At 40.9% G+C, this 19,706-nt stretch overlaps 1 protein-coding gene across 26 annotated transcripts in view; it reads left to right on the top strand.

Annotated features, from left to right (window-relative positions):
* Positions 1-19,706, top strand: part of GLIS3 (GLIS family zinc finger 3) — a 622,522-nt gene that overhangs the window by 312,301 nt on the left and 290,515 nt on the right. For all 26 annotated transcript variants that reach the window (XM_041729374.1, XM_041729434.1, XM_041729405.1 and 23 more), the window contains 2 exons: positions 7,688-7,895; positions 14,951-16,073. In XM_041729374.1, the coding sequence (XP_041585308.1) occupies positions 7,688-7,895; positions 14,951-16,073 (1,331 nt within the window). The remainder of the gene's footprint in view (positions 1-7,687; positions 7,896-14,950; positions 16,074-19,706) is intronic.

Raw genomic sequence — 19,706 nt, 5'->3', positions numbered from 1 at the left:
GTGTTGGTGTGAAAGTTATATTCTTTTAGGGTGAACTTGGTAGATACCAGCTGCACTCCAAAGGGCAACGTGGTGTGAGAACTACACAACTCGTGGGAATCTCTGTTAATCTGGATTCAGATTTGGCCTATTTATTGGCTGGGACTAAGTAACTCACTTTGGACCAGAGTCATGAAAATAGTCTTTATGTGATCCCCCTGTCCTTTTAAAACTTGATCTCCTGAATCTTTATCTACCAATTATAAGACTCCAATCTTACTCTGACTTGCTCCCATAACCGTTGCCTTCCTAATTCTGTTGTTTACCAAAATGTGACCAGCTTCTGGTTCACGTGCTCCTCCAGCCTTGGTCCCTGTGTCCTCCGAATGCCTCCTGGGTGGACATGGTCTCTGGTAGGACTGTACCACTCACTACCTACAGCACAAGGTCAGCGGGCCAATTGCACCAGCACCATCTGACTTTTTTGGTTTGAGGTGGAGCCTGTAAATTTGCAGTTTCGAAAAGCTTCCCTGGTAACATTGATGTGCAACTAGGTTTGGGGCCATTGGTAAATATATATCATCCAGCTGTTCAACCAGAGTCTCCAGGGGTTTAGAGCAGCCATTTCAGTCTGCCTCTCCTTTCTCCTGGTCAGACAGACAGCCTCCTCCTGCAGGCAGCCCTGACTTCTCTTCTTCTCTCTTCAGTACACGCCATGCCTCCTCCTTTCTGTTTCCATGACTACATTCAGTCATCTCCTTCTCGTTCATGTGCTTGTTCTTCCTTCATGTTCTAGCTTATTATTTTCCAAAAACTGTTTCAGTCTTGAGTGAACTTATAGGGAAATTAAAATATATATATATATACATACACATTCCATATTATTTCCTCCTCTGGGAGTTTCATTTTTTTATTTTTTTATTTTTTTCCTCTGGGAGTTTTATTATGTGCATTTATACATTTACTTTTTAAAGATTTATTTTATTTATTTGAGAGAGAGCACATACAAGCCAGGGGAGTAGCAGAGGGAGAGGCAGGCTCCCTGCTGAGCAGGGAGCCTACAGGGCTCCATCCCAGGACCCTGAGATCATGACCTGAGCAGAAGGCAGATGCTTAACCACTTAACTAAGCCACTCAGGTGCCCCCTGCATTTGCATTTTTAAAGGCTCTGGGAGTAAAGGTTCTGAACTATAAAGATATGTTTACCTTTGTTGTGTTAGGGTTTCCCAAAGCTATTTGACTATGGATCTCTCCGTGATCTTGCCTTATGTGTTACCATTGAATACTCTTGGACTTCCTGAAGGACTTTGGGAAATGCCTTTATGGTTAAAATTATTATTAGTCAATGAGTTGCCTGGAGATTTCTCCCTTCTCTGAATTCCTGTTTCTAGGATTCAGCTTCATGCTTAATCCTGTACAGTCCCGTCTCATTATCTGATTGTTCTTAGGTGAGTATGTCTTGTCTCTACAGACTGTAAGCAACATGAAGGCAGGATACTATATCCAGTATTCCTTACCTCCCATAGGTTTTGTGCAATTTTGAGCATTTGTAACATTTGCTAAGTTGAAATGCTTTACCCCTGAATAGAAAAGCCAATTATGTCATTCTGATTCTCATTATTTGGTGTTCTTAGCCATTTACCCCTGCCTTAATGTATTTCAGAGTAACACACTACACACTCACATATAGTCATTAAGTTGCCACTACTGTATCTTAGCAGTGAAACGTTACCAGTTTGACAAAACACTAGATAGCAAGCTGAGTATGTTTAGTATGCAAGAATTTCTTATTTCTAGTTTTAGGGAAGCATATGAATGAAAGCTGGAGAGAATCTAAGAATAAGGTAGAATGACAATGAGAAAAGAGGGAGGCTTGAAGGCTGGGGCCCATCCAGAGAAGGACAAGTCTACTGTATGCTGAGGAGAAGGTTTTGGAAAGAGAGGTGTCAACCTATAGTCCTTGGTCACTCCAGAGGAAAGAGATGCTATAAACAAAATCAGAAAATACCCGAGGTAAATTCTTTAATAAAATATAATTAACACTTTCAGTATATTAAGTGCTAAGCCCTAAACATATGACATATGTTAGATCTTTTAACCCTCAAAACAACTCAGTGAGGTGTGTACTAGTGTTGATCCCATTTTAGAGAGCAGGACAGTGAGGCACTGAGAGGTTGAGTAATTTGTTTAAGGCCACACGGCCAGTCCATGGTGGAGCTGGGGTGCTAACCCATGCTTATAACTACTGTGCTTATTTGCACTTGGTTGTTTTTTTTTCTTTTTTTTTTCTGTGCCCTACTGTGTGGTGATTTACTAACCTACCTCAGCATGAGCCTCAAAACCTTTCCTTGAAATGCATGATCCTGGAATGTAAAACAGTTGCTCTACAGGGTGTTCTTAGGATAATTGATAATATTTGAATATAAATGATATGCTACATGCCATTATTATGTCCTTGCTAAATGTTTTGAATTTAACAATTATACTGTGGTTTTACGTATTTAGGAGTGAAGGACAAAAATCTATGATTTATTCTTAAATGGTTCAACAAATTAATAATAAAAGTAAGCTTATGTAGAAAGCTGGATGGATGAAGAGGTAAATACAGTTTATTCATAGACAAAACAGAGTTTATTTTACTATTTTTACAACTTTTCTATAGTTTTCAAATGTTTTAAAATGAAAGGCTGGGAAGGAAACCCTGATCTTCAAAGGAAGTAAGGCATATATTACATTGGTAACATATTGTGGTATTGGTAGTATATGGTGGTGTATATTATATTGGCAATATATGGTGGTAAGGTATATATTAATATACACGTATCCTTTTAATTATCTTTAACAAACTGTGAGTTAGGTACTACTACTGTCCCCATTCAAGGTAATAGGACATCACGCACATAGACTTAAAAGACCTTGTCCAGTGTCACACAGCTAGTGAGTTGGGGAGCCAGGACTCAAATCCTGATGTATATTATTATTTCTCTCTCTACAACACCCTGCATTTGTGTTAGGTTATTAGATCACGTTTGGCCTACAAAGAAAGCCATCTCATATGATCCAAACTAGAAGCAGTGGTCACTTCTTTTGTAATGAAGAGTACTCATCTTTGTACTCCTTCTTGTAGCCAGAATGAGGGCTCCATGGGGGCCAAGACTTTGTCCATCTGTCTCCAGGGACTCCCTGGCTTGTGGTTGGCACTTGGTTAAGTGTCACTTTAGTGAATAGTAACAACCAAAGAAACTTTGATTAGTTCTTCCTGACTCCTTCCTATATATATATATGCCATTTCTGTCCCCCTCCATATCTGTGTCATTTTTAGAGGAACTAGTGGGTAAACACAAATCTTCTGAGGACTATAGCCTCAGCACGGGCAATTGCGACATAATCAACTCTTTGACTTCAAAAGAACCCTTTTAACTAACGAAGACATTAATTAAAAACATGCCCCTACTAGGATGACCTCTCAGTTCATAAACTCAAAAATGCAATACATTTGCACTCCCCACCAGCACACAGTGCTCTTGGCTAGAATGTATGTAGTACTCAGAAGGCCATCTACTGGTATCTTTATTTGAGCAGTAAACACATTTTTTTAAAAAACATCATGCAGCCTCTAAAAATAAGTGGTATTTCAAAACAAAAACCAGCATACAAGTGGTTGGCACATCTGGTAGACAGAAAAGCTGTATGGTTTGTTTTCAGGGAATGACAAGCCAAGCAACATTCAAACTTGGCCAGTTGAAAACTTTTCTTCTATCTGTGATGACACCTGTTTTTAAAACGTTGGCTCGAGCCTTAAAGTGGGTAGAGAATGAAATAGCATCATTCACTATCTTGATTTGTGCAAAGAATTATAAGGAACTGTTTTGCCCTTCAAGAAAGAGAGTGGACCAAAAATCAGTGAGAGGTGTGAACAGTAATAGTAAGGGTAGTGACAATAACATCTGACATCCATTGAATACCTACTATGTGCTGGAAGATGTGCAGAGTCCTTTATATGTATAATTGATACTAGATGCACAACAATCTTGGGGGAGGTTGTGTTATTTTTGTTCCCATTTTACAGGTGAGAAGGCATAGGGATGAGGCACACATATACTTTAGTAATTGCCCAAGTCACATGACCAGCGTGGGTGCAGGAAGTCAGCCCCAAGGCAGGCTGTCTTCAGAGCCCAGAGCACAGTGTGGTTCCAGCCAGTCTGGTGGTGTTCGTTATGTCTGGCACTATGAAAACAATATTAGAGTTGGATGGTTGTATTGAGTGCCATAGGTCTTGGTCAAAGTATCATTTGCCTCCACTTGTGAACCAAATGATACCATTTTCCAGAACATTCTCACCGCTGTGCCACAAACATTACTTGTTTCCCATAAATTTACTGCTCACCCTCATGCTTCAGGGATGCCATTTATGATACCTTTCAGAAGCTGTCATTTCTCTGTGATTAGATGAGGTTCTTGGTGGCCAGTGAATTTGGGAATGTAGCCAAAGTAGCCAAAACGATGGGGATACCAGGAAGGGGGAGATGAATGTCTCAGTATTACAGAGTGGGGAGATCATTTGAATGTGTGAATCCAGGGTGGAGAGTTACAAAGGCAGCCTTGACCGGTGTAAAATTCTCACCCAGGAAGATGGCTTTGTAATTATGATCCCCATGGGCTTCATCCTCAGTTCTGACCCAGTTAGCAGTACTATAGAGAAGTGTCAAGAGATTGGCTTAGTTGGAGTTTGTTTTTGAAAACTGGCACTGTTTTAAATAAAAAACCAGGAGGTTTTTTAAGCCAGGAGGTTTCAGTGGAAATAATGTGTGAGTATTAAATATTCATGTACAACTGTCTTTTATTTTCATTCATTCATTAAAATTTGTGTTCATTGAGGCATCATTGACATGTAACACTGTATTAGTTTCAGGTGTGCAACATAGTGATTCACTGTTTATACTCACTGTGAAATGATCACCACAATAAGCCTTATATCCATCGCTACACATAGTTACACACATTATTTTCCTTGTGATGAGGACTTTTAAGATTTACTCACATAACCGCTTTCAAATAGGCAATATAGTATTATTAACTATAGTCACTTTGCTGTACATCAATGCCCAAGACTTATTTATCTTATACCTGGGAACCATAGGTTCCCCACTGCCCCTGTCCCTGGGACCACTGATCTTTTCTCTGTATCCACATTAATTCATTCTTAACTTCATTGACAGACTTTGGTGTGTACGTGTTATAGGCCCTGGGCTACGTGCTGAGGAAGCAGAGCTACCTCAAACAGGATCTTTGTCTTTAAAAGCAGTAAAATATAAAAGAGGAGGAAGTGGCAGGCATGTAAACATGACAGTTCCTTAAAGGTGCTGAGGCAGATGTGCTATGAGAGATGGTGGGAGAACAAAAAGGAGACTTGGTCACATCTGCCCAGCTGGCAACGGGGAAGGGGTAGCAGGAGAGGAGGTGACCTTTGAATTGAGAGCATGAGGACCGAGAGGTGCTCACTAGGTAGACAAATTACGGTAAGGATGTGCCCAGCAGAGAGGAGAGCATGAACAATACAAGGGCTAAGTGAAAATTTTCAGCAACTGTATTTGTATTTATTGATTTTTAAGGTGTGCATTTTTCTACATCAGAACCTCTCCAAAATCTCGATACCATGCGCTAGTTACAGTGGTGGCGTGTGTTCTTACCGGCACACAAAATAATACTGTCCCTTACAATATATGGCATCTTAGCTTCGATGGAAGAAAGTGTCAGTATGCTTTGTCATCAAGTGGTAGTTCTTGGTTGTGCTGTTCCAGCTGTTAATATGTATTTGTTTTAAAGGTAGATGTTAGAACCTTTTTATTGAGAGAGAACCAGGCATTAAATGACAGATGAATAGATGATATTGAATTTAACGGGAATATCTGACATCTGATGTTGCTTTTAATAGCAGTGGCTAGTGGTGATGGAACCTGTGGAGGCAATTCAGGTGTCTTAACATATTGGACCAGGGTACGAACCATCACATTGCCTTTTTCCGAGGTAAAAAAAAAAAGACTATGAAAAGCAAATGGCATGTAGCTTGTTGGAATTCATAAAGATACTAAGTTTATGATCATTGCATAAGAATGTACCCACTACTTTTGATGTCAAAATGGAGACCTGATGGTACTGTTATATGAGCGTTGAAAATGGAGAGACTATCTATGATTGGTCTTTCAAGGCACAAGAAAATACATCAGATAGAAGTGGCAGTGGGAGGGGGAGAGGGAAAGGTTCTGGTTTATGTGTCTGAAAAAAAAATCAGGGAGAAATTTCTTTTGGAGCTAATGATCTTGGCAAGTATCCAAGGAAGAAACTAAGCATCTAGTACCTAAACTTAAACACATAGGCACCATGAAAATACCCTATAATGGAATCCATTTCTGCTCAGTCATTAAATCCCTGTGTGGCCTTGGGCAAGTGAATTACCACTGGGATTTCCCAGAGTGCTGGACTAAACAGCAGGTTCCTGCCAATTAAAAACATTGCAACTCTCTCAGCATTTTTGAGATGTGGTTTCATTGATGAGAGCATGGTGATTGCTCTAAGGTCTGTTTATTCTTCAGCTTTGTGGGCTCTTGGAAGAGAATGTTAAAGATGACAAAGTCATTTTTTGGTTATTGATTTAATTTCTGGAAAAACAAAATAGGAAATTATGTCCCCTGGGGCTAAGGAGAGTTACTGTGATGATTTTCCACTTATTTTGATCCCAGATACATCAGTGAGAGGTACGGGGAATTTGATGAGAAAATTTTAGAGTTTAATTTGTTAAAATCTGACATTATGCTTATTTTTGTTTGAAATGGGAACACCAGTGCACACTGAGGCTTGACCAGGTAGTTTGCAAAAAATGTTTGAAAAAAGCACATCCATGTGAAAAGAATGTCTAGAATGATTCAACCAGTATTATTATTATTTCTTATAAATGAGTCATGGCTGTGTTTGACTTTCTGTCTTATGTTTTTCACTTCTCCATAATGACACAGGTTTGGGGGGGTTTCTTTTTTTCTTCCTCCTTTGGGTATGTACCACATTTTACTACATTTGAAGATTGTTACTAATGAGATGATAAATCAGTGTTGAATTTGGTTACCATGCTGCTTTTAGGATGAGTATTTTGTTAATGGGTCTTTCGTCCTGATTTTCTTTTAATTGGGTATATGTCCAATGACAATGTACTGGGATGAAGAGGAGAAATCAGGACTAGAGGGACACAGGCAGACTATATCCCTTTAAACTTTTTGGAAGGCCAGAATTGGAAGGAAGTAAATGAGGTAAATAAGTGTTCAGCAGTGTCAACTTTCCTTGCTGGCTAATTCAATATATTAGCCATTCTAGAAGAAACTTCTAGATATAAGTAATCCCATCTACTTATCACCTTAACTCTTTAGGTAAGGAGACAATAAAATATGATTCTTAATAGCTAGGTGCTTCTGCATAGAAGGAGCAAAATGTAAGCACATTTTTTATGAATGGTGATTATCGAAGTTTTTTTATTGTAGCAATGGCTTTTTCATTGGAAATACAGAAAGCTTTTGGTATCACTAATACTAAAAATAAACAAAAAGGTGATCCAAGGACTATCTTTAAAGAGGAGTCCTAATATAAGTGGGCAAGTGTGTGTATTTACTGATTTCTGATGTAAGGCACATGAAAGCTAACCTGATTCATTTGTTTTTAGGGGCTCTTGGCTTTGGGCCTCAGTGCAAGTCCATTGGAAAAGGCAGCTGCAACAATCTAGTGGTCACCAGCAGTCCCATGATGGTTCAGCGACTGGGACCCAATTCACCTCCAGCAAGCCAGGTCTCTACAGCATGCAACCAGATCAGTCCTAGCTTACAGAGGGCAATGAATGCTGCCAACCTGAATATACCTCCTTCAGATACCAGGTCTCATGTTACTTTTTTTTCCCCCTTCTTATGGTATAATCACACCCCACATGTGTTTTCCCTTCCCTGCTGAACACACAAACACACAACACACACACATTCACACACTCAGTCAAGCAACTCTTTCAAATTGAGCTTTGTAGGGGAATGTGTATAAAAACCATGTGTCATAATATCTTAATTGGGAAGAATGGTTTAATACCTGCTGTTTTACCGTGTGAATGTAAGTAATGCCCAGTTTGACTTTGGGGCCTTAGTGACTAAAGCCCAGTGTATAAATGTGGCAGTTCCTGGTGAAGCGGTCCTGTCATGGCTAGAGAATTGAGATGTGCCCTGTACATAGATCTCTCTTCCCTGCCCGGTTTTCAGTGTATACTATTGTGGTAACCCCAGGATGCCTTCCCATCTGTTTGTCTGTTTATCCATCCACCCATCCACTCGAATATTTGTTAAGTACCTACTCTCTTCATAATACAATAATTGAATTTTAGGGAGATGGTAGAAAATGTAAAGAGAGAGGCCATGAATTTCAAGATTTTATGATATGTCTGGGAAGACACACTTTCATGCACAAATTATGTAACATTTCAACTCAATGTCTGATTAGGTGCTGGAATAAATGGGTCCAATAAATGCCATATATCATTCCATATGGGAGAGAATTGAATAGGAAAAGGAAATCACCCTTTCAGGCAAATTTTTGTATCTCTCAGGTTGATATTATAGAGGACATAAAACCAAAATACCATGCAATGTGTAAGGTCTGTTTCCATGTTTGAAATGAATTATTTTGTCTTCTGTAAGTAGTCTTCTTGGAGAAGCACAACCCAGAGTTTTTACCTCTAAGTTCTGGCTCTGCTGTAGCTGTGATTTCGCAAAGGAATTGGCCCTCTGTTTCCTCTTACTCAGAGGATGGAAGCTGTGGAGGTGTCTCACAGGTGTGGGGTCCCATTTCTTCTCCTGTCCTCCCTCCTCTTGCTCGTGTCTCCTTTGCCCTCTTGTATCTCTGCACTGTCCTCCTAGCCACTACTTGATACTCAGAAATCAGAGTTCCTGGGTCCTTTTTTTTTTATGCCAGTTTTTTAGTGAGATGGAAACTTGTTTTTCACCTGAGAATTTTGTGATGGGAAGCTGCTGCTGTCATTTCCCATTGATGATTATGCCTTGAGGGACTCCTCAGACTTGCTGAGTGTTGCGTGTAAAATTAACTGTACTCAGGGGGTAGATGTCATTGGGAAGCCTTCAGCTTCCTGTCTGTGGCAAGTCCAGCCAATGCCTTGAAGGCAGAGAGTTGTAATTAATGGAGAAAGTGACGGGAGGCAGGGTGCGCGCTGCTCCAGCCTTGTACCTTATGCAGCCCCTTTCATGGGCCGGCTGGAGAAGGGTCATTATCTCAGTGTTTTCTGGCATATTTGATTCCTTTGCATAATTTTATATCCTTAAAGGACAGCATCTTAAAGATGCATTGACATGTGTTTTTGACAATGTATTCTGTGAGTCCTTCGATGGAAATAATTCTTTGGCAGGATGAGCAAAGAAGCAGGAGTTGGGAGGTGGGGTGGCTTGGTGAAGTATGGAAATTACTTTCAGCGATCTGGGAAGGTTGCATTTATTTGTGATCCTCAAATTGATTTGTGTGTTCCATCAGACGAATGGAAGGAAAGGAGGCAACATTTCAACCTGAGGGCATTTTTCTGTCTAAAGGTAAAGAGGAAATGGAGAGACAATCAACTTTGTGTGTTGTCCATTGGAGATATGCTAGGGAAAGTGGTGAGGAGAGGGTATGCACTGTTCACATGGAGTGATGGCTGTTGTATAGAAAGCTGTAAAATTTATTATTTTTTCTTGATTATTTATGTAATTATTATTCATTGGAAAAAGTATGGTAAAGCACAAAAATAGTGAATGATAGTCATCCTGAACCCTACCACCCGCAGGCAACCATGGGAGCAATTCTTTTTTTTTTTTTTTTTTTTTAAGATTTTATTTACTTATTCATAGAGACAGAGAGAGAGAGGCAGAGACACAGGCAGAGGGAGAAGCAGGTTCCATGCAGAGAGCCTGATGTGGGACTCGATCCCGGGTCTCCAGGATCACGCCCTGGGTTGCAGGTGGCACTAAACCGCTGCACCACCGGGGCTACCCAGAGCAATTCTGATACACATCCTTCTCATTAGATGCAAACACATTCTAAATAAACACAGGTTTTCCTTTCCACCACATTGATCTATAATTACCTAAATAATGTTATAATCACCATTTTTTAAGTTAATAGAAACACTTTCTTCTGTAGTAAAAATCTTCTTCAGCATCATATAATGGCTTTTTTCTGCCCAAGATTCCATTTTATTAAAAAAAAAACTATAATTTTTTATCAGTCTGTTACTGGGCATTCAGTTGGTTCCCTTTGTTTCAATATTATAAGTAATGCTTTGTTGGATCAATTCTGTGAATCTTCTGTTGTATATGTCTGGTTATTAGAATAAATCTGGTTATTAGAATAAATTCTTAGAAGTAAAATTTGCTGAGTTAAAGGAGATATGCAATTTTGAGGCTTTTGCTATGTATTTGCAATTTGCAAATTTTGCACTGTAGCAAAGGTCTACCCTTGATATACTCACCAGTAGTATGACAGTTCCTGTTTTTCTACTAAATTCCAGATATTATTATTTTGATACCTTTTGCCAGTTTAATGTACAAATTGTTATTTTATCTTAATTTGAATTTTCTTAATTATTGATAATATTTTATTTATTCATAGAGACACACACAGAGAGAAAGAGAGAGAGAGAGAGAGAGAGAGGCAGAGACACAGGCAGAGGGAGAAGCAGGGCCCATGCAGGAAGCCTGACGTGGGACTTGATCCAGGGTCTCCAGGATCACACCCCAGGCTGCAGGCGGCGCTAAACTGCTGCGCCACCGGGGTTGCCCATATATTTCTTCTTTTGACTTCCTTTAATTGTTTGTCTTCTGGAGTGCTCATTTTGGAAAAAGCACTGCTTCTTCATAGGATTCTGTTTAATCCAGTGATGTACAATGTACCCTAATGCTTCATGTTTGCCTTTATTAACTTCCCAACCATTTCTGACTAGCCCCACTTAATGATAAATGCAAACTACACCTTACCTTTTTGGAGATCCAGAAGCCATTCTTAACTTAGGCATTGCCAAAACTCTGTGTAATACAGAAGTCATTGTATATATTTACCCTAAAATGACAAGTACTGATATGATAACCTCACATAGTGGCTTCATGTACCAATGCAGCAACAGAAGGGATTGGACACTACTTGCATGGGTTTTATATATGTTAAGCTTTCCATGATTCTATTTTATGATTGAATATTCATAAACCATCTGCAGGTAATACCTCTGTCGTATAGATGATGGACTCAAGACACACAAAGTCTAAATGCTTTGCCTAGTGTCACTTAGCTTGTCAGTTACAAAGTGCAACCATCAAACTAATAATGTCATTCTGGATCTCAAAAGACACTACATTTTTCTTTCCTAAACCAGACATTCATGGAGGTGATTTCTGGTGGTGGAATTTCTTAGGGTCTCCTTTTGGGTTGGAGTATGTCCACAAAGCTCAGAGGAGAGCTGAGAATAGACTCTGGACTCTCTGTAAGTTCTAATGTTTTACAAAGCCATACTATCTCTAGATGCAGTGCTAATTCTGGGGGATTTGCCCATGCACACAGACAAGACCTTACAGATGGACCAGGACTAGTCGTTTCTGTGACATAGATAATATATATTCTCTTAATGATCAGTTTGAGGAATTCTATGTGATCTGTCAGTTAGCATTTCTTTTGAACTTGGCACTGAACCAAGCAATTCTGCTTGGTCATCATGCCCCTTATGGCGCCATGACAGTCAATGAGCTCCTGCCTCACCAGCCACCTTAACCTGTTTCACTGATCGTGTCAGAGTTTTTATTGGTTGTATTTTGTTTGAGCTATTTCTCTTTCCTTTCCTATAACTCCAAATTAAACAGTCACTAGAAATAACATCCTTGGGGGCAGATGAACCCAGGGAAATGGAGGTTGTCATGTCTGCTGTTTGTCTGTCTCTTTCCCAGAGGCCTGGTGTGTGCAGCAGCAGGGGCTGTAGGAGAAAGTCCTTGGGAACTTTCCGCAGTCACTCAGCAGATTGTCGCAGAAAATGTGGGTTCTAACCACAGCTTGTGTGACTTCAAGCCTATTACACCAGGTCTGTGAATCAGGCAGAGTATAATGGACCACATCTGGGGAATGGTATGGGGAGAACAACAGAGGATCTGTGTGACTCACTAGGTGACTGCTTATCCAAGGCTGCTTCATTTCTACTTCCAGTGTTTGTTTGTGTGGTGTCAGTGGAGGGCTTCACAGAATCTTAGTTTTTATTCTCTGTAAAATAGAGGTTATTTTAAAAATCCAGTTTACTCATCTCACAGGCTGTATCAAATGTGATGATGTGCATGGAAAATGCTTTGTAAGCTGTAAGTGATGGCTATTTATCATTGTATTGATTATTCCCCTTCTTAATCAACAGTTTTTTGAAAACTTATATATCTTATACTCTGGTGGGTGCCAGAGAGATAAAAACAATTCCTTCTGTTGAAGGGCTTTGGATTTCATTGAGGAACATTATACCCACAGATGCCAATAGTGGGCAACATTTAAGGCACAGTACAGACGATTTACACCTGCTTTGGAAAGAGGACTCTACTGAGAGCTGGTGTATTTGGGAGAAGTTTCATGGATTAGAACTTTGAAAAATGGAAAGATCTGGGGAACTGCACACGAGGGGGATTGGCAGCTAGGTAAACTTTCATTTGTTGGAAGTTTTGTTTGTATTTGGTGTTTGAGATAGAAGGGGGGAGTTCTCTGTTCATATTATTGCCATCATGAAGAGAGTATAGAATTTGCTTTCTGGAAAATGTATGGTAACCATCTTAGAAAACAGACATCCAAGGAGTTAAGGGATGTCTGTGTGGGGTTACAGTCAGATTTAAATCAAGTCATAGTTAGGTGTAATTGGGGAAAAAAGAAAACCTCTCGACAATAGAACAGATTAACGTGTCGCACTGGAGGCCACCCTCAAACTAAATAATATAATTTCATATGCAAAGTCTGCGCAGCTGGGTAGAATACCTTCTGCCTGATATTTACCGCTTAAAAATCTGAAGTGCTCCAGTATGACAGTGACAGTGGCTAAGCCAAAGTACCATTTGAGAATGTTTGCTAAGCCTTTTCAACCTCCGGGTATAAAGCAAAGTCAGTTGTCTTTGCCTCATATATGACACGACTACTGATTTGGCTTGGGTCAGAAAGCAATTCCTGAATCTTCCTGGGGAAGGGACCAAAAGGCCTTTGACATCCAATCACCAGGAGCCTTCAACTGAGCTCTGCAGGGAGGGCTGCATGCTGCGGTGTGCTGGGAAAATAATTGAAAGTGTCCATGGGGAATTAAAAACAGATGGTTCAGAAACCACTTTGGGGCTTGCAAAAGGACTTCAGCCCGAATATAAGAATGGGGTGGCAAAAAAAAAAATCTGTGTCAAGGGCAATGGGACGTAAATTCCTGCTGTGTTTGTCATTGGTAAACATTACTTCACTCGGTGGAAGCATCACATTGATAACGGTGTTATCTATCACCTTATACTGTACCTTTGAGAGTCAAGATGTTTTCTTGCCCATAGCTCACTTGTAGAAAAAAGTGTTCCTGGCTTCCATTTTGTGAGAAGGACAAACAGGAACAGATGGGACGAGAATGCTTCTCTTTTCCCTTCAATTCCTTTGCAACAGGTTGCTGTGTAACAGCTGGAAGTAGTAAATGGGTTCATTCTGGGAAGATAGATATTCTGTTTAATATTTTGTTTTGGGTTAATTTTTTTTGTCAGAAAAATCTCGGTAGAAAGCCAATGCAAGGTGCATCAGAGTAAACTGGATTTTTCTGATACACACCATGTCTGAGTCAGGAAAGACAGTGAGTGATGGCTAGCTTCATTGTGACAAATTTACGTCCAAGGGATGTGGCTTTTCCTTCCAATGATTTTTTTTAAGGCAATGATGTCATAGTAAAGCAAGATAAATTTTAAAGTGGCCAGAATACATTACAAACCATTTTGATTTGCAGGTAAATCTTATGACACATGGGACATGGTTTGTAAAGGGAATGAAAAAGAGATGAATCACTGCTAAAGTGAACTCCTGAAAGGGAAAGATCTGTTCTTGGTCTCAAACTGCTCTGATTCGGTAGAGGAACTCATGGAAAACCCCAGTCTAGCAGGTGTCATTAAACCCTGTGTGGCCCAAATGCATTATACTAAATAGAACTTGATTTCAGGCTGTCATTTCCTTTTCTATCATAGCTCTGTTTTGTATATATTTTTTAATTTTCCTGTGTGATTTGATGTTGTGACTAAGTACTGATTGAGTTACTATCAAAGAAATCTTTAGGATTCCTTATCATCAGTGAAATGAAGTTGTGAAGTTATTATTAGGTCTCCTGGATGACCCTTTGACTTTGAGGATATACTTTTTTTTTCAAATGAAGCATAAGTTTACATTTTACTTAACTGAATAAATTTTGCTCAAAGGCTGAGGCTCTGTTTAGACTTGTATTCACTGTGATGCATATTTGTAGTATACTGTACACAGCAAGTGCTTACTAAATGCTTGCTTATTTGGTTTGCCATGACAGGCATCAATAATTATTCCCTGGTCTTTAATTCCTCCCCCTTCGTCCCACATTAAAAAAGATATTTAAAAATAAAGCAAGGACCCTTTATTATCATTATAGTATTAAGATTATTTATAACAATAGATCTTTTGTTTTATTATTCCAGTGAGCATTGGCCTCTATTGTCCTTCTTGGTAAAATGTTATTTACCTGGAACTAAAAGCCTTGGGTTTTATCTTAGCCAAAGAATGTGTGTTTAGCCGAGAATGTAATTAGGGGAAATACTTAAGGGATTGTCAATGCAATGTTCTTTTAGCTCTTAAGCAATCCATATCCTGCTAAAATGTTTGTCTTTTTTCTTTTTTTCCCTTCTGGCTGCTGTTCCAGGTCCCTTATTTCTCGTGAGTCTTTGGCGTCCACAACTTTGAGCCTGACGGATAGTCAGTCAGCCTTGAGCGTGAAACAGGAGTGGTCTCATGGCTACAGGGCTCTCCCGTCGCTGTCCTCCAGCCACAGCTCCCAGAACGGCATCGATCTAGGGGACCTCCTCAGCCTTCCTCCTGGGACAGCTGTGTCTAGCAATAGCGTCTCTAACTCGTTGCCGTCCTACCTTTTTGGCATGGAAAATAGCCACTCTCCTTACCCTAGCCCCCGGCACTCATCGGCCAGGTCCCACTCAGCCCGCTCCAAGAAGAGAGCGCTGTCCTTGTCCCCACTGTCCGATGGCATCGGGATAGACTTCAATACCATCATCCGCACCTCGCCCACGTCGTTGGTCGCCTACATCAATGGGTCGAGGGCTTCCCCGGCCAGCATGTCCCCGCAGCCCGAGGTCTATGGGCATTTCCTGGGGGTGCGGGGAAGCTGCATTCCCCAGCCGTGCTCAGTGCCGAGCAGCCAGAAGGGCCTGCGGGTGGCCGGCGGTGGCCTGGCGCTCCCAGCCTACGGAGAGGACAGTGTGCTAGAGTATGAGCGCATGCAGCAGCTGGAGCATGGGACCCTCCAGCCAGGTCTGGTCAACAACATGGTGGTGCAGCATGGCCTGCCGAACCCTGATGGCCAGTCGGCTAGCCTGCTGAAGACCGAGCGCCTGGATGATTTCCCGGGCACAGCCCTGGACCTGCCCCCTGCGCCGCCCCCACTGCCTCCTCTGCCGCCGCCCCCACAGGGCCCCCCGCCACCCTACCACTCCCACCCACATCTACACCACCAAGAGCTAGTGCCCCGGGCCCAGCCCCTGGCCCTTCCCCAGGCTGCCCTGGAGGAGGATGGGGAGATGGATGATGTGGGGGGCAAACACTCCTGTCGCTGGATAGACTGCAGTGCCCTGTATGACCAGCAGGAGGAACTTGTGCGGCACATCGAGAAGGTTCACATAGACCAGCGCAAAGGGGAAGACTTCACTTGCTTCTGGGCTGGCTGTCCTCGAAGGTACAAGCCATTCAACGCCCGATATAAACTGCTGATCCACATGAGGGTCCACTCTGGGGAGAAGCCCAACAAGTGCACGGTGAGTCTCCTCCTCATGTTCGCAGGAGTTGGTTGTAGGTGCATGGACTTTTCCCAACTTGGCCGCAAATCAGGGGACATTTTCTTTTATGGAATTCGGATACATGGGTGTCTAGGTATCCATGAAATGTGACTTCTCTTCAGTCTGAAGACAGGAAAAATTTCTTTAATTAGTAGTGGCTGGGGTATCGCTCCACTTCTAGATTCTCTTCTGCGAATGTACGTGATCCATAATGTCAGGGGAGGTCCATCTGCCACACTGTCCAGAAGCTTGGCACATGCCTGCCAGGCACCAACTCGATTGCTGAAATGTGCAGGGCAGAATACTCGCTGCACTACCAGCAAGCTTTAGCTTTTCTCCAAAGCAAATATTCAGTGATTTTTTTCCTTCCCTCCAATAACTGGGCGAGTATTGGGGTTGGAGGAGGGGTGGTTCTGATATTTGGAAAGGAGCTCACACTTAGCAACTTGGCTAGTAAAAATGTTGCTGCATACACCCACACGCCTGCACACCGCACACTCTCCAGTGTTGTGTGACTAGTTAATGATTTATAGCCGGCATAAAAACACCCAGGGGATACCACGGGAGCAGGATCTCACAGGCTCTCACTGAATTTTAAGGAGAGAAAATTTTGTGGAAAAGTATAAGGAGAATGAACCAAGAAGGGATGGTGCCTTGGGTATTGAAGGAAGTGGGCCTGGTGTCTCTTTCTCCCCTGCCTCCCCTCTTCACAACATCGATTCTGGAACTATCTCTGTTTTTTGGCAAAATTTAGTCTTTTTGAATAATATGACTCTTAAATGATTTTGCAATCATTTCACACCTAAAAGAAACCCTCAGGGTTTACAAGCAGGACACAACCCTTGGGATCACAGGGCAGCTTTGCACAATTTCCAACAGCTCACTTAACTCTTGGAAGAAGAAGTGCATGTATTTTATATTAGTTTAGATGAACAGGAATATTTCTTTCAATGTTAAAATCTGAGAACTATAGGTACTTCCTGGATATTGAATATGCTACAGTTCACGGGATGTGTGAAATATATAAATCATTTTTAAAGGGGACTTATTCAGATGGTGGTCCCCCGACCAGAGTCCCTTCTTACTCTATCTAGTATGTCTATCTATCTAGTATGTCTTGGTGAAAAGAATCTGGGCCATGTTATGTTTGATTATAGATTGGCCAAGTTGTCTGATTTATGTAAAAGCAAACCAAACAGGTTGATAGCTGTAATGCAAGTATTAGAAGCACTTTTTTACTATCCAATAGGTATTTTTGAAAGAGTTTTCAGAATTTCTGGTGGAACGAAATTGCATTTCTTGCCATTACCTTATGCCCCAACATTGTGATTTTTCTTAAGGAAAACCAGAAGCTGATACACTGTGAGGATGCCAGATTAGATGACTGAAGAGAATAATTACATTTCAGGCGGCAAAACCTTACGCTGTCAGTAGGATTCTGCATTAAAAATGCCAGAAAGAGACAAGCAATTGAATGCAATTCCATTTAGTCTGTTTGGAACACACCGGCCTATTACAGGCAGGAAACACGTTCAGTCTCTGAAGGAAAACAGTCCAACCTTTTAGTTCTGACTAATCCTGGCTGAAAATAGTTTGCTGGATTTGGCTTTACTGAAATAAACATAAAGGCCTGAATTATCCAAAACATATTTTTTGCATTGCAAAATTAATTTTTGTGCAATAGGATTTCCCCATTTTCCCACTGTTCCCAGACTTTTTAGTGGCATATAACTTTATAAAGTTGACTTTTGCTAAAGTACATGATGACTATTAAAAATAGAAATACTGCAGTGAAAGAATAAGCTGAGAGGTGAATATTTGCAGGCCTCTGCATGGCTTTTCATTGTATTATTCAGGATGGATATGGGAGGTGATTTTTCTCTTCTCTCGTCTGCCTACTTCCCACTTCTGGACGGAACCTATAAAATTCAGATTGCTAGATATAACATCATATCAGATCTAGACCCACAAAGCATTAAATGACACATGTTGTAGTGCAAATGTATTTATATGAAACAGAGTTTCTTAGGAGCTGACTAATGCTACAGTTCTAGTCTTGGGACTGTATGTTTTTAGCAGGAAGATACTCATTTTCATGTGAAATCTACATAGTGGGAGTGTTATATCTTCTAAAACAGTGTTATATCTTTCTAAAAACTGTTACATTGCCACATGTCATCTGCTTGATTTGTAGGATTATAGCTAAGTGGTAGCACATAATTTTGCTGTGAAAGGTTAGTAGTCCTCTCAAGTTTTAGTCTACGGAGAGAAGACATTATACTTGATGTGGATGCACATCTGAAAAGATGCATTTTCTGCCTTTTGCAAAACCAATCTTGACACTCTTGGAATCTAGACACAAAGAATTGTTAAAACTGAAATATTTCATTTCCCGCCGTTTTGAAATCTGATGGTAGTTGATTCAAAGCTCAATCTTGTTGCCAAGTAAAATGACCACATTCATCTTTTGGAGACATGAAGTGATCTTTGGGTTTTTGTGGCTGTGTCACATGCTGCAAAGGTTTAGGGCATCTTAAATTACAGGACCCAGTCCACTTTTGTTTTACGTATGTTTCACTGCTATTAATTTTCTGTGAACCGTTGTTAGAGGTAGCCACCATTTTCACTCACTTAGCTTATTGATCCAAGAAAGATGCAATGACCCACTTGTGTTTGGTGACCATGACTACAGGCAGCACAGTGTGCTTCTGGAAGCTATGGTGGAAGAAGTATGTGAAAGGACTGCTCAGTGACAGCCTGCTTACAGTAAAAGACTAGCACTGCCATCCTCCCCGTTGCCATATGCCATCTCATGCCAGGAGAGCACATCTTCAGAATCTGTGCCTATAACTTCTCAGCCTCACCCAGGATGCTGGGATTCGGATCACTCAGGATTTTAGGTGTCAGAACTGGGGGAGGATTGCTAATTTATTATTTGGTTAACTTACTGGAAGAAGAGAATGGTTTCTTTTCTCTTTTCCACCCAAACAACTCCACCCTTCTGTACATCTCATTCTTATTCTGTGGAGAGCCAAACCAGCTGCTCTTTCCAGGCCTGGCCCCGCTGACAGAGATATTCCCAGCCAAGGGGCAAGGGCCTTGAGAAGTAAAGGCCTCAGCAGGCAGACAGACAGACCTCAGTTAATCAGAAACTGGGATATATATATATATATATATATATATATATATATATATAATATTAAAAATGCCCACGTCCACTCACTGCTGTCTACTAACTAGAGCAATTTCTAGATGCCGAATCATTCTATTTAGACCTTCCTGAGCTTAGATCAACCCCAAAAGTGATGACTCTCAGAATTAACCAGAACTTTTGAGCATTCCTAGGCATAACCATGGCTGAATTCTATTATATGTTTTTCTGAGATTAAAAGAGTTCAGATACTCAGTAAGAACAAATAACGGAGCCTCGGATTTTGTTTCTTTCTCAAACCCCTGTTTCACGATGCTAAAAGGACAGCATAAAGTATAATCCCAAATTATTGATATGCACTAGCCATCCCTAACAGTGTCCATAGTGATGGTTCCAATAGAGCGCACACGGAGAATGTTTTTGCCGTAGGTCTTTTTTGCCATTAAATTAAAGAGTGTGTA

This window comes from Vulpes lagopus, chromosome 2 (assembly GCF_018345385.1).
Source record: "Vulpes lagopus strain Blue_001 chromosome 2, ASM1834538v1, whole genome shotgun sequence".
In the NCBI taxonomy this organism is placed as follows: domain Eukaryota; kingdom Metazoa; phylum Chordata; class Mammalia; order Carnivora; family Canidae; genus Vulpes; species Vulpes lagopus.
The sequence above is the reverse complement of the archived record's forward strand: the minus strand, read 5'-3'. Positions and strand labels throughout refer to the sequence as shown.